The 15,007-nt window shown below is 48.1% G+C and overlaps 1 protein-coding gene across 1 annotated transcript; it reads left to right on the top strand.

The window, feature by feature from the left end:
* Window positions 1-379: 379 nt before the first annotated feature.
* LOC126260660 (piggyBac transposable element-derived protein 3-like) lies at window positions 380-6,861 on the top strand. The gene is made up of 3 exons (XM_049957996.1): window positions 380-1,004; window positions 1,125-1,379; window positions 6,695-6,861. The coding sequence occupies exons 1-3, from the start codon at window positions 380-382 to the stop codon at window positions 6,859-6,861; spliced, it is 1,047 nt and encodes a 348-aa protein (XP_049813953.1).
* The last annotated feature ends 8,146 nt before the right edge of the window (window positions 6,862-15,007 follow it).

The raw sequence follows: 15,007 nt of genomic DNA, 5'->3' as shown, positions 1-15,007 counted from the left end.
TTTTGACTGACTGGAGATTTTCCTGCTGAACCCGAAGCCAATGATGAAGATAAAGCAACAGTAGATGAGACTGTGGATTCTTCTGAAGAATTAGACGATGGAAATGGTAAGTTCAATCCAAATAGTAATGATAAATAATATTATAAATTATGTAGCGAACTTACTCATGTTTTTTTCTTACAATTTTGTTTATTTGTAGATCCCCAAGACGAAATTCTTGTTTCACAACATCTGCTAGTGCGATCTATGAAGTGGAGGAAGAAAGAAATGCCGTATTCGGATCATTGTGAAAGCTAAATCCATCTTCCAGATTATGAAGAAGAGAAAGGAAGTTTTGAATCTTTCTTGGAATACCTTCCTCTGACATTCTGGGAAGAACATGCACAACAAACCAATTTGTATTCAGTTCAAGAACGACAACACCAGTGGAGAAGAAATGTTGCAAGTAGCTGGAATACATGTTGTTATGGGAGTTCTGGGCTATGCACAAAGTAAGCTGTACTGGCAGCAAGATACTCAGGTTCCAGTTATTGCTAAGTGTATGACAAGAGACCGTTTCTATGAACTGAGAAATTATATGCATTTTGTGGATAACACAAGTGAGCACAATGAGAAGCTTTGGAAGGTAAAACCTTTTCTTGACTGTGTGCAGAAGAAGTGTCTGACCCTTCCAAGATCACATCATCTTTCCGTTGACGAACAGATGGTGCCCTTTTCTGGTAAATGTGGCTTTGTGACTTACGTACCATCAAAACCTAATCCATTAGGTTTAAAATGCTTCATTCTGGCTGCACCTGATGGCCTTGTGTTGGACTTCATGTTTTATAATGGGTCAGGTACTGTGTCAGCTGAAGATATAAAAGAATATGGTCTCGGTGCAGCAGTTGTTAAGATGATGACAGAAAGTGTTCCTAGAGACAACCAGCATTGTGTATATACTGATAGATTTTTCACAAATGTAAAATCTGTAGACATGTTGCTGGGAAGGAAAATTTATCAGACAGGTACAGTTATGAAAAACAGATTGGGTCCAATAGTGAAAAAATTGAAAAATGACAGGCTATTTTAATGGGGGGGAATGGGAAGAATGGGTTACAGAAGATGATAAAATTTGTCTTATTAAGTGAAAGACAATAAAAGTGTCGTAATACTCTCATCATGGGTTGGAAGCAGCCCTCCAACCACATATAAGAGGAGGTCAAGAGAACATAAAAAGAAGATAGATGTTCCTCAGCCAGTGGAAATGAAGCTTTACAATGAAAACATGGGAGGTGTTGATCTCTGTGATAGATTTTTGTCATATTACAGATGCTACATTCGCACATCAAAATGGCCTGTAAGAATGTTTAATCATTTTATAGATCTTGTGATTGTCAATTGTAGGGTGATGTACTGCAGATGGTGCACAGAAAATGAAATACCCAAACAAAGAAGGTTGTGACTGATGGATTACAAAATGCACGTAGGCAAAGCTATGATTATTTACAAATATGTTGACCCTGTAGCTAGAAGAAGAGGGTGCCCTTCTGTAGTCAATTCCTCTGATAGTAAAGATGTAGATGATGTACAAAATATGGATAAAAATCCCAGAAGAGCTCTGTCACAACCAATTGCAGAAGTTAGGTTTGACAATGTAGGCCACTTACCAAAATTTGTTGAGGCAAAGAATGCCTCAAAATGCAGGAATCATGGCTGCAGTTCCAAGACAAGGGTCATCTGCATCAATGTGAAATGTATTTGTGTGTCATGAAAAATAATTGTTTTGAAGCCTATCACAAAAAGTAAAGATTCACTTATGGTCAATATCAAGTTATTATTTGGCAGAAATTGTTGCATGTTATTTTTAGTTTCTTTCATTTGTGGAGTATCAACAGAAACCTGTATTGGAAACACTGTATTTAAAAATACTGAAATTAAAATACTTATTTTCTGTGTAAATTAACGTATGTAGTTATGCTTACAATAAAATAATTATTTTGTTGAAAAAAAAGTGTTTTTACTGAGGAAGAGAGAGAAAAATGTAATCAAAGACAACTACATTATCATGATAACTGTGACCTGAGGTCCACACATGTGGACCTCCATTTATGCCCTAGTGAATAAGCAATTTTTTTTTCTATGGCATATGTGTCATGCTTGTATACTAGTTTGTTGGAAAATATGAAAAGAAAACTGGTATCCCTACAAGATACAGAATATGTGCCAAATAAAGCCTCAAGACAGGTTACAACACTGTGTCCTGCCCTTCAACTTTTGTGTGCATGGAAATGGATGACATGTGGCCATTTATATTCTTTGTATGGATGAGGCTATGGGAACGAGATATGATTATTGGTCGAATTCAATAACTATTCCCATTAAATTCCAGATTGAGATATATTTCGTAGTTAGTCATAACACAGCTTGAGATACAGAACAGAACTAAAAACTAACATGGAGGCTCGGCAGAGCAATAATAGTCCAAAGATGGTGTTAATTGTGGTCGATACGATCTATCGGCGCCACACAGCCCCCTCCCCCCACACAGTACGGAATACCACCCATGAGGCTTGAGTGGAGGTCATGTGGGCATTGGCATCGCTAGTAGTCATGCGAGGCAGCAGGCGCACGACGGGGATTTCCATCTCGGTCAAGGCAGAGTGCAGAGGCGGAGTGATTGTCGGCAGGTCCACCTCATAGTCAGTCAACCAGCAGGGGTGGACGATGTGTCAGGCAGCCTGAGAGCAGGCATGTGGAATGGTGTGTTGTGGTGAAGGCATACCCACCCTGAATGCAGATTGAGCAGTCCGAGGAGATGAACGAGCGAATTTCGGATGGGTCGCATTTGCGGGGGAGGGACAGGCTATGCACTACACTAACATTTAACTGCCTGTTGGAGGGCGAGGTCACAGTGTTTGTTGTGAGCACGAGCACACAGTCATCGAAGGTGATGATCGACATGTCATCCAAGTGATGTGGTGGCACGTTTCAGCACAGGTTGAATGTGGGAGAGCGAGTCTCCACAGTCAGTGAAGTTACTGCAAAACCCGCATATGGAGTGGATGGCGACCTGCCTGGAAAACCTGCGAATGGCGATGACGAGTCGTGGGTTGGAGAAAACAGTGCAATGGGATGAGAATTAGTATTGTCGGGCTCCATGGCGGAAAAGTTGTCACGAGGGCCCGACTGAGACGGCAGAGGGGCATCAGAGTCCACCACAGAAGGTTTGAGCCTGTGCAATGAAACAGTTTGAGGATGAGCTTTAACCTTAATGTCTAACGTTGTCTGGCCCTGCTGTAGTACTTTAAAGGGGCTGAAGTAGGTTGATTGCAGTGGCTGTCTAACGGAATCATCCCTGAGCATAACGTGGGAGCAAGTGTTGAGTGTGCTTGGCACGTAAGCGTCTGGCAGGGAATGGCTGATAGGCAGATGTAGCCACGCATGTTTAAAGTAAGTGCATATGTGACTAATGAAATCTGGGGAGGGGGCAAAATCCTCAAGTGCTTGAGGCAGGATAAGTTTCCCTGGTAGGACTGGGTTCTCCCTGAAAACGAATTCATCAGAGATGATTCCCTGTAAGACTGGTTTAAATGTCAAACAGAGACCGAGTAACACCCATGGAAGCACCTCAGACAGTCATGGCACCTGAGGGCAGTTTTGAGGGTACGGTTCCACCGTTCAACTAACCCATTGCTTTGTGGGTGGTAGGCTGTTGTATGATTTTTTTTTAATGCTGCACATGTTACATAAAATAGTGAACAGGGCAGACTCAAACTGCCGACCTTGATCGGTGGTGATGGTGGTCAGGCAACCAAACCTGGCAATCCATGAGGAGATGAAACCCTTGGCCACGGTTTCAGCAGTGATGTTCTGTAAAGGAATGGCTTCCACCCAGCGAGACATGCGGTCGATTGTGGAAGGAATATATCTGTGGCCCTCTGACAGTGGTAGTGGAGTGATAAGGTCGATATGTACACAACGAAATCTTTCTTGCGGAATGTCGAATTTGCCAAGTGGAAGGGAAATATGGCAGCCTATTTTGTTGCATTGACAGGAGACGTAGCTGTGTGCCCAGATCTGACAGTCCCGTTTAATATTTTTCCAAACGAAATGCTCGGATACACACTGTGTGGTGGCGCGGACGCCAGGGTGAGTGAGGTTATGCAAGGCGTCGAAGGCTTGCCGGCACAGTGTGGGCGGGAGCAATGGCCGCAGGGTGTCAGTAGAAGAATCACAGAAGAGACAGTATTGATCCACGAGAAAAAATCAGCAGGGATGTTTTCTTTGCTTTTGATCTAGCGAAAGTCAGTTGTGAATTGAAAGACTAAATCAAAGCGGTGGAAACGCCGAGGGGGTGGGTTCTCAGGAGGGTTGCTGAAAGCGTACACTAGTGGTTTGCAATCAGTAAAGATGAAGAATGAGTGACCCACGACATCGGGGCGAAAGTGTTTGATGGCTTCATAGACCACCAGAAGTTCCCTATCAAAAGCGGTATATTTCTTCTGAGCAGTAGACAGCTTTTTAAAGAAATGAAGGGGAGAAACAATGTCGCCTTTGCGTTGCTGTAGACTGCCCCCACCGTGATGTCGCTGGCGTCGGGATGGGCGAGTGTCACGGTGTGAGCTAAGGAAGTTTTTACAGCCTTGAAGGTCTCCAGCATAGGTTCAGTCCAGCAAACTGGTTTAAGGCCTAAGTCTGTTTGCTTGACAATGAGTCCATCAGTTGGGCCAGCATGGAGGTGGCAAAAGGCAGATGCCAATGGTAGTAATTTATTATACCCAAGAAATGTCGGAGTTCTTTGTAAGTAGCCGCAGGCGGCAGTGACGTGATGGTCTGCACACGGGATCTGGGAGGCTATATTCCGTCTGTGGAGACGGTGTAACCCAAAAATGTAACAGAAGACTGGCGCAATGGGAATTTCTCCTTGTTGACCTCGATGCCGTTGGAGTTCAAGGTCTGGAGGACCTTGGATAAATGATTTTCGTGTTCCTCAGCTGCGTTGCTGAAAATGAGTATGTCATCCAGATACGCAAAGCAAAACTCGAACTGTCGTAAGATTGAGTCGATGAAATATTGACATGTTTGTGCCACGTTTTGCAGGCCGAATGGCATGAAGTTGTATTGGAACAAACCTGGTGAGATAAAAGCTGTCTTTGGAACGTCTTCCGATGCTACAGAAATCTGGCGATAGGCATGTTTAAAGTCAATAACACTGAAGATCATGACGCCCGATAACATATCAGTGAAATCGTTTACGTTCGGCACTGGGTAATTGTCCGTGTGTGTACGATCGTTTAAGCGTCTGTAGTCACTGCACATTCGGAAAGAACCGTCGTGTTTGGTGATGAGATGAATCGGCGAAGACCAGTTGCTGTCTGACGGTTGCAGGATACCTGCCTCCAAAAGTTCGTTAATTTGCTGCCGGGCCACGAGCAACTTAATGGGGTTGAGGCATCTAACCTTGTGCCTAATAGGAGAGCCAGCAGTGGTAACTATCTTGTGTGTTGTTCCGTCAGTGACGGAAGAAACCAAGAACTGCACACGAGACTGTGCAATGTCCTGACGTGAAGTTTTTGGACGAGTGGGGTGCGACGAGGCATAACCATTAGCATGAGTGGGAAAAGGCAGCACGAAAGTCAAAATGGTTCAAATGACTCTGAGCACTCTGAGCACTATGGGACTTAACATCTGTGGTCATCAGTCCCCTAGAACTTAGAACTACTTAAACCTAACTAACCTAAGGACATCACACACATCCATGCCTGAGGCAGGATTCGAACCTGCGACCGTAGCGGTCGCGCGGTTCCAGACTGTAGCGCCTAGAACCACGAGACCAGCGCAGCCGGCAGCACAAAAGTCACATACTTATTATGTGAGCGTGGAGTGGGCTTGTCCGGAGAGGTCTTCTGCACACACAGCATGGGTGGGTTGGGACACACAGTGACTGTCTGTTGTCAGCCTTGCCTTGGCTAACCAGCATGGGCGAGAGAGGTGTTGGCATCGTGTGGGGAACAGCAATGGCTGCTGAGTCACATGGCTGGCACGCGAGAGAGGGGGAATATTTATCAACACAAGGGGTGGCTGACTGCGCAGTGGTTGCAGTCGTATCGTGCACGTGACTGTCATTAGAAGCACTGTTTGAAACACATGGCATTGAACGTGGAGAGCACATCGGGAGTGCGGTGTCTACTGGACCAAATCGTCACATGCAATTAATATTTTTGGAGTAACCTGCTGAGAGTCTGAGTTGGTGTCTGTTGGAGAAAAATGATTAGGTGGCAGCACTGTGGACTGCAGTTTCAGCAGTGAGGCACGAGCCAGGACGAGCTCATTGCAAGTGTATGCTATTCAATGTTTCAGCTCGTCATTTTCCTGGTGGAGTTCTGCCGCTGAGTCATATTCTGACAGTAGTTTAGTGACACAGGTCACAATGCCTCCCAAGAGGGTGAGCACTTGCATACTAACTCACATGTCACAAGAGAAACAGAACATGGGACATGAGTGCGGAAGCACAGTATCTGAGTGTTAGTGGGGTGATGTAGCACTGAGCCCTGAATCACGTTCGGCGAGAGTTTGTAATGTGACAAAAAATCCATACCAAGAATTGGTTCATCAATGCTGGCAATGTAGAAAGTCCACAGAAAACACAGAGTAGGAGAAAGGTGCATCATAACTTTGACAGAGCCTGAGGTTTGTAACGTTGATGCTTTGGCAGCTTGTAGAAGTGACCTCGTCAGTGAAAAGACGGGAGGAGCCAACGGTGTGGGTATGATAGGCACGTCAGCGCCTGTGTCGACTAGGAAGACGAGCCATGACGAAATGTCGGTCATGTATAAACGACCGTTCGGCCAGATGGACGAGTGGACAGAGTGCAATGTGTGAGGATGCCTGTGAGTTCCCCGCAGGACTCGGCGTTTTCTAGATCCTGTGGTCGGCATTTGGCTGTTGGCTAGGTAATCGACACTTCTTGGCATCATCACCAAAAATCTTTTGGTACCAACAATATGGATGAGCTGGATGTGGTGGTGCAGGTGACTGCGGCAGCAGAGGAGGCCTGTCCTCATTGATTTGATCCGTGATATATACTGGCACGTATGGTGTGTGGGCAATTCTTGAGTACTTGGATGGAGGAGAGAGCGAGCGGATACTGCCAGGCAGTGTAGACGGTATGGAGATGGAGCGAGCTCTGCCTCTGCCCAGAGATGGCGGGTAAACAGGAGCAGTTGTGCCAAGCAGTGGTGAGTGTTGTGCTGGTTGGTGTTGTCGTAGCAGTGCAGACAGGTGGTCTGTGATGCGAAGATGAGAGTCGATTGACTTGAAGGAGTGCGGTAGCAGGTGAATCTGTAGGTTGGTGGGTAACTTGGTGAACCATACTGCCCACAGAGAAATGTTCAGCATCATATGTTCACTCACAAGTAATCGAAGGTGGCACCAGAGTTGTGATGGAGTTCGGCCCCCCAGGTGCTCCACATACAAGATCTTGATGATTAATTCTTGTGGGGAGCAGGTGAGTCGGTCCAATATTGTTTTCTTTGTGAACTCATACTTCAGTGGAAGCGGTGGCAAGAGGAGTAGATCACAAATTAAGTCCGAGTGATCATGGAGGTGCGTGATGAGACATAGGAATTTAGAGTTGTCATCAGACACATGATGTAACTCGAAAAGATGTTCCACAAGCACAAACCGTTATATGGGGTTGTCCTTGTATAAAGGGAGCAGGTTTGGCAGATGGCCTGGGGGGACGGGGACGGGGGGGGGGGGAGGACGACGAAGGCTGCTTCAGTGTATCTTGGAAGGCCTGCTGGTCCATGGTAGGAGGGGCTGTACTGCAGCCCGACACCGTAGTCATAGGTGTGTTATTGGCAAGAACGTCTGAAGCAATGGCAGGTTGCATTGTCCTTGACGTGTCGCAAAAATGCGCCGCAGCTAGCACTCTCAGTACCGCGGGAACGAGCAGTTGCGCAACGTGTGTGGCGGTTCCTTAAACTGGACCAGAGGTTAGAGGTACAGATTCGAAATTGTCCACCTCGGAAGTGACGTGGAAGGCCAGCATGACAAACACAGGCACAACTGTGGGAGAGGCGAACGGCTGAACACTCGAAATCGGGGCCTCCCGTGCACGTGTTGGTTGGGGGGGGGGGTTTGGTACTTCGTGTGACAACAGTGTGAGCTTTCTGCTTTCCGTGCACATTGGAAACACACCCTGTGTGGTCAGACTATAAATTACCGGCTAAACTTGCTGAAGATCGCATTGTTGCAGTAAAACGTTCCAAGAAGGCAAAGTGCCATAAGATGTGCTCGAGCCCATGTGGTTGAAAAACTGAGCAACAGGTCTGGTGGTTGGCAAGGGGAATTTGGTGTATGAAAAAGTCCATAGTTAGTTTGTGAGTGAGGCATAACCGGAATAGGTTGATAGCGGTTGATAGTGTGTGTGTTTTGCACAAATGGCAGCATTGCACACTCAAAGTACATGTGCAAATGTAGATCACTTTCAATATTACACGATTTATCGGTAGTTACACAGTTCTGAAAATTATCCACTTCACATTTCACATGTTGGTGAGAACAGTCCAGCAACACAAAACCTCAGTCCATTGTTTGAGTAAATGGTGTAGCACTTGAGCATTGTAGAACAACAAAGTTCGAGGTTAACTTGGTTGGAGATCGCGAATCACTGTTGATTAGTGGAGAGCCAGCCGTTGCCGAAGAATTGGAGTGGCCTAATTGTTGTAGTTGGGCCTTCAAATCTTCAAACAAAGCCTTGAGTGAGGCACCCATGGCATTGTGCACATAACCTGTTGATTTACAATACCCGGCGCAAAAGTTGCAGAAGACGTAGAATCTTCGGGGTCACCAGTATGGGAACAGGATACAATTATCGGTCGAATGCAATAACTATCCCCATTAAATTCCACATAGAAATATATTTCGTAGTTAGTCATAAATGTGTACACAGCTTGAGATACAGAACAGAACTAAAAACTAACATGGAGGCTTGGCAGAGCAATAAGAGTCCAAAGATGGTTTTAATCGTGGTCTATACGACCTATCAACGCCACAAGTCCCATGTTACTATGCATGGTGTGGTGAATGCACAGAAGTGCCACATATATACATCTGCATATACATCTACAATCTGCAAACCACCTTGAGGTGCATGGCAGAGGAACATCCCATTATGCCAGTTATTAGGGTTTCTTCCCATCCCATCCATGTATTGAGCATAGCATAATGGTTGTTTGAATACCCCTGTGTGTGCAGTAATTATTCTAATCTTATCCTCATGATTTCCTATGCAAACAGTATGAAGGGGATTGTACATAGTTTGTGGCATCCAAAAGCCCTTCAGAACTATGAAGTGAAGGACTTTATGGTCATGAGCCATGGGATGAACTTGGCACCAACACAACAAAATCCAAGATGCTGTGTCAGGATTTCGTGACATGATTCAACTGAAATGTTACATTCATCTGCAAACTCTTGTACTGTCAGTCTTCAATTGGCACACACAATGCTGTTAATGTTCCTGGTATGAGTGTCGCAGGCAGACATCTTTTTGTATTGGATGGGGCCCCTCCACGCCCACACCAACGTGGTGACCAAACCAAAAGTTCTACTGTCACCTCCGTAAACATGTTAGTTTTTGAATCAGGCGTCACAGGATGCGGGCTGTGATGTTGTCCATGCGTCTGGGTAAGATTACTCATTAACATGGTCCATCAGGAGATAGAAATGGTCGAAAACGATTGAAGGGTAGCGGTTGTAAGGGCAGAGGAAAAAAAGTGCCAAGGCAAGAGACAAGGGAAAAAAACCTATGCGACAGTAGGACGGGTAGTAAAGGCAGTAGCGGCTTGCTATCTGCGACAGTGCATGCAAGGTGTGGTTGTGTTGGTTTGAGGTATCGTGCATCGTTACCTTTGTTGTTGTTGGAGCATGTTGCGGCGCTTGCTGCAGTTGCTGTGTCCCTGCAACAGTTAAAGGTCGTTGTAGATTAGTGGGCGATCGGTCATAGATCGGCTCACAGACGGTGTAGGGGGTGTGTGTGGCTGGTTTGCGTGCTGTGTACAGTACGGTTTCCCTGGGGTTGCCTGTTTTTCGGCTAGTCGCACATCTGTGTTTCCAGTAATAACTGTGTTGCAGGGGCTCGCCAGTACTGTCGTCTTAGCGTTCTATGGACCATAGATGTTTAGTTCCTAATCAGTAATGTCTTTGGTCTATTATGCTTCCATCTATGGTTGTCGTCGTAGTTACCCAGAGAAAGGATAAAAGGGTTGCGCGAGTGTCTCGTGTTATTGTACAGTTGTGTGGAGATTTTTTGGAATACCTGCAAGATAGTATCTAGCCGGTGTTCCCGGTGAAGGTCCGCGATGCGTGTGTAGCGCGGAGCGTTGCTTATGATTTTGAGTACTTTGTTCTGTATGAGCTGCAGACGGCGCAGGCGAGTTGGCGCAGCGTATCCCCAGACAGGGGCTGCGTACGTCATCAGGGGTCTAATAAGTGTCATGTACATGGACCTAGACACCCTCCTGTTCAGTGTGCTACGCCTGTTAAGCATAGGGTAGAGTTGTTTGAGCCTCGCATTAGCTTTGTTGGTCACGTGTTGAATGTAGTCCCCCCAGAGTAGTTTCCTGTCCAGCCAGGCACCGAGGTATTTGACCTTCTCGCGGAAACGTATTGGGCGTGTGTGTAGTGTTATTGGGTTGCAGTGCTGATGTTTGCGCAGTTGCTTCGGTGTACTAGTGAACAGAACGGCCTCGCACTTGTCGACGTTTACTCTAACACGCCATTTCACCAGCCAAGGCTCCGCCGTTCTGAGTGCAGTCTATAGTCGTGAGTTAATGTTAGACGGCTTCCAATCTTGCGCAAGGATGGCAGTGTCATCCGCGTAGATTGCTACTGTCGTGTTATGTGTAGCTGGGAGGTCGTTAATGTAGAGGTTAAACAGTAAGGGCCCTAGGATACTTCCGTGGGGTACTCCTGCCAGTATACCATGTCGTGTCGATTGTTTGCCCTGCCCGTCGGTGTTGAAACTCCTGTCCGTGAGATATGAGTGTATGAGACGTACGAGCCCATCGTGGAACCCTGCGTCACTAAGTTTGCGTTTAGGCCGTTGTGCCACAGACGATTGAAAGCCTTTTCGATATCCAGGAACACCGCCCCAGTTGCCTTGTTTGTGTTGTATCCGTGTGTTATGTATTCAATGACGCGGAGAAGTTGTTGTGTTGTTGAGTGGTGATTCCTGACACCGAGTTGCTCCGGTCTCAGGGTGTCGTTTGTGATGCAGTGCCTGGTGAGTCGTTTTAATATTACCTTCTCAACGATCTTGCTGAGCGCGCTCAGCAGACTGATGGGTCGGTAATTTTGTGGGAGGGAGCGGTCTCTCCCCGGCTTCCTGAACATCAGGACCTTGGCCGTCTTCCAAAAGGCGGGGAAGTGTTAGTGCTTGAGTATGGCATTCGTGATGTGTGTTAGATAGTCTACAGCTTTGTCCGTGGACTCCTGGAGGACACGGTTTTGAATTCCATCGTGACCAGGGGCCTTCCTGGCGGTGGTATGCATGATGGCCCATTTGACTTCTGCTGTACTAGCTTGTCGGATGTTGTTGCGCGTTGGATGGGCCAAGATGCGTGTGACCTCCTGGTTCGTAGCAAGTGTGAACGCTGGGTCTGTGGGATCCAGGTTCGGTGTGAATGACGCTGCGAGTGTGAGGGCCATCAGTTCCGCTTTTTCTTCCGCAGAATATGCTGGTCCGTCGGGCCCTTGTAACGTGGGGGTGTACAGTTTCTCCCTGGTGAAGTGTCGGGCTAGCTGCCACACGCCAGGTCGCGTGGTGTCCACCCCTTCGAGTTTCTGGTCCCACTGTTGTGTCTTGAATGTTTGTATTTTTTCCCGGATTATACCCTGGAGCCTGTTAATGTGCTGTTTGAAGTGCTGGCGCCTGGTACGCTGCCAATGTCTCCTGAGGAGGTTCCTCATTGAGATTAGGCCCAGGATTTCCTGGGGCAGGGCAGCACTGTGTCGTTGTGGCGTGCGGATTGGTATGGTGTCGGCTATTGCGTCCTGGACGGCGCCGGTGAGGGTTTCGACTGCCTCGTCAATTTGGGCTGTCTCGTTAATCGCGTGGGTGGGTGGGATGCAACTGTCAAGCGTTTCCTTGAACTGGGTCCAATGCGCGCGCCGGTAGTCTAACATCCTGCATTGTTCCATATGCTGCAGCGTTTCTTCAATGTACAGTATAACGGGTTGGTGATTTGAGGGCAGATCGTTTTCAACAGCAACGTTGAGTGTCGTTGTTATGCCCTTGATGAGGGCCATGTCTAACACGTCTGGCCTGTGTCCCCTCCGGTAGGGAATGTGCGTCGGTTCGGTCGGCGCTAGTGTGATGTAGTTTTGTCCTAGTGCGTGTTCGTATGGTTTCTTGCCGTTGGAGTTTCGTATTCGTGGGTTCCAGTCCGGGTGTTTTGCGTTAAGATCTCCAGCGGCTATTACGCGCGGTGATATGTTGAGTATTGTGCTGATGTCGCGTGTTTTAATGTTTTTAGGGCTGTTGTATACTGACACCAGTGTAGTGTAGGCTTCGTTGAACATGACCCTGACGGCGGTTGCCTCTAGTTTTTCAAGTTCAGGGACCACTATGTTTGTGTGTTCTATGTCTTTGTGTATGATGATGGCTGTTCCGCCGTGACCGGATCCGTCCGGTCGGTCGGTACGATAGACGCAGTAGCCGGTGAAGTTTAGTTGGTTGCGTGGTTTGAGCTTAGTTTCGCTCAATAGTGCGATAAGGATACCCTTAGACTCCATGAGCGCGACAAATTCCGCCCTTTTGTTGTTGATCCCGTCTGCATTCCAGAACAGGATCTGTGTCAGTGTCTGGTTGTTTGCGATGGGGGCGGGGTGTGGCGTGTTATCCATGTATGGGTGTAATCACTGTGGTGAGCGCTGTTTGTATGGCGGCCCAGTACTGCCCAGGTTGAGCAGTCGAGAGCCGTGTGAAGAGTGTGGCGACGGCTGCCATGATCTTGTTAAAGATTTGAGCGGTCGTTTGATGGGGGAATATTGTTTCCAATAAACCCTTGTGTATGATGATGGCTGTTCCGCCGTGACCGGATCCGTCCGGTCGGTCGGTACGATAGACGCAGTAGCCGGTGAAGTTTAGTTGGTTGCGTGGTTTGAGCTTAGTTTCGCTCAATAGTGCGATAAGGATACCGAGAGCCGTGTGAAGAGTGTGGCGACGGCTGCCATGATCTTGTTAAAGATTTGAGCGGTCGTTTGATGGGGGAATATTGTTTCCAATAAACCCTCAAATGTTGTGTTGGTGTTGTGTGTATCGGCCTGTGGCTCGGTTGTGGTGTTGGCGGCCGCTGGTGCGGGTGTTGGCGTTATGTGTGGGCTGGCGCTTGTGTTGTTGTTATGTGGACCATTTTGAGGTGCCTGTGTGTCAGACATGGTAGGGAGGGGTAGTGTGTGTGCTGGTGTCGCTAGCTTGCTGACTGTGTGTCTGTGTGTCAGTGTTTTGTTGCCACTGGGTACTTTGTTGCGGTGCACGTGTGTTCCCGCTCCTGTTTCCGCGTGTTCGCCTACGCCTTCTCTGGGTTTTTGGTTCTGGGGTTCCTTGTGTGAGTGTGTTTTCCTGTGTGTCGTGTGTAGGTTCGCAGGCAGCGGCTTCAGGGGGCGGGGTTGTGTTGTTTTTGGGGGCTGGTGTTGGTACCGGTGTGGTTGCAGTGTCGTGTGTTGTCTGAGACGACTGTGTTGTTGTCACAGCAGTTGTGTTTGGTGCGTGTGCTGGGCGCAGAGGTTCCGCGGCCTGCTCCGCTCCTCCAGGGCGTGTAGCCATGGCGAACGACACTCCGTTCCTGACAGGGTTTGGTGCGGGCCTTGGACGTGTTATGACGTTGGGTGGCTTTGACTGTTGATTTTTGCGCCTCTGCGCCTCTCTGTATACGTTGCAGCCCCTGCAGTTGGCCGCATGGCCTTGGCCCCAGTTGGCGCAATGGCATATGTTTTCGTGTACTAGTGTACATGCGTTGGATGCGTGTTTGCCAGCGCATCCGTGGCAACGGGGTGCCAGGCCGCAGCGGAGGGCCGAATGACCGAACCGCTGGCAGTTGTTACATTGTTGTGGGACCTGTGGCGGTTCGTATATCTCTACCCTTACGTCCATCCGCAGAAGGCATTTTATCTGCAGAAGGCCGCGGGAGGCGGCCGTGTCGGCCATCTCGACCAGGTAGTGTGGTAGACGGTGGTGGGAGCGGAAGCCAGTCATCCTGGAAGCACTTTTGCAGTCGAATCCAAGGAAGTTGAGCGCCGCTTGTACTGTGCTGTTTGGGCTACTGGGGTCCACTACCTTTACCACGTACTGCTGTGTCCGTTCTTCAGCGGTCCTGTACGTTTCATGTTCGATCCCCTTTTCTTTGAGGAAGATAAGGAGATCTTTATATTCATTGTTAGTTGATACGTACAGTGAGGCCCTATCCTCAGAGTACTTCGTGTGTAGCGTGCAAGGTGAGTGCCTTTCCGCGAATGTTGTGTTGAGGACGCTGAGGTCCCCGTAGTTCTGTATTACGACTGAGGGAAAACCAGTCTTCTGTTGTGCGGGCGTAGCTGCGGTTGGTACTTGTGTGGTGTTGCTGACCACAGGTCAGGTCGTGTTTGTTGTTGTGTTGGTGTTCCTAACCGGAAGTGCGGGTTTTGGTGTAGGTAGCATCGCCTTTCGGCTACCTTGCGAGTGTGGTTGCTCGCTTGTTTGCGTGGTGTTTCTCTTTTGCGTCGAGGGCCCTCCACCTGCCAGGGCCCAGTGTAATGTTGTTCTGTGTCCGCATCTGCAGCTGCTGGTTCCGCCGTTGGAGTCAGCTGCCGCAGTGGGACAGTAGTGCATGAGTCGTGGGACAGTAGTGCATGAGTCACCAGCTGCAGGTGAATGTAGCGTTATGTGGAGGGTACTTGTCCGCGTGGGGGACTCACTTGGGCCGCAGAGATCGGTCATCAATCGACGCTGGCTCAGCAGTTCCTGCGCTTGCGCAGCGATCTG

The sequence above is a fragment of the Schistocerca nitens genome, chromosome 5 (assembly GCF_023898315.1).
Source record: "Schistocerca nitens isolate TAMUIC-IGC-003100 chromosome 5, iqSchNite1.1, whole genome shotgun sequence".
NCBI lineage: Eukaryota > Metazoa > Arthropoda > Insecta > Orthoptera > Acrididae > Schistocerca > Schistocerca nitens.
Note: the sequence above shows the minus strand (reverse complement) of the source record. Positions and strands in the feature narration are given on the sequence as shown.

Bases quoted from the DNA above. Each gene is read 5' to 3' on its own strand.
- LOC126260660 (XM_049957996.1), top strand. From the start codon at position 380: ATGCACAACAAACCAATTTGTATTCAGTTCAAGAACGACAACACCAGT. The intron at 1,005-1,124 runs GTACAGTTATGA...TGTCTTATTAAG, and splicing joins AAGGAAAATTTATCAGACAG to TGAAAGACAATAAAAGTGTC. The intron at 1,380-6,694 runs GTAGGGTGATGT...ATGCTTTGGCAG, and splicing joins AGATCTTGTGATTGTCAATT to CTTGTAGAAGTGACCTCGTC.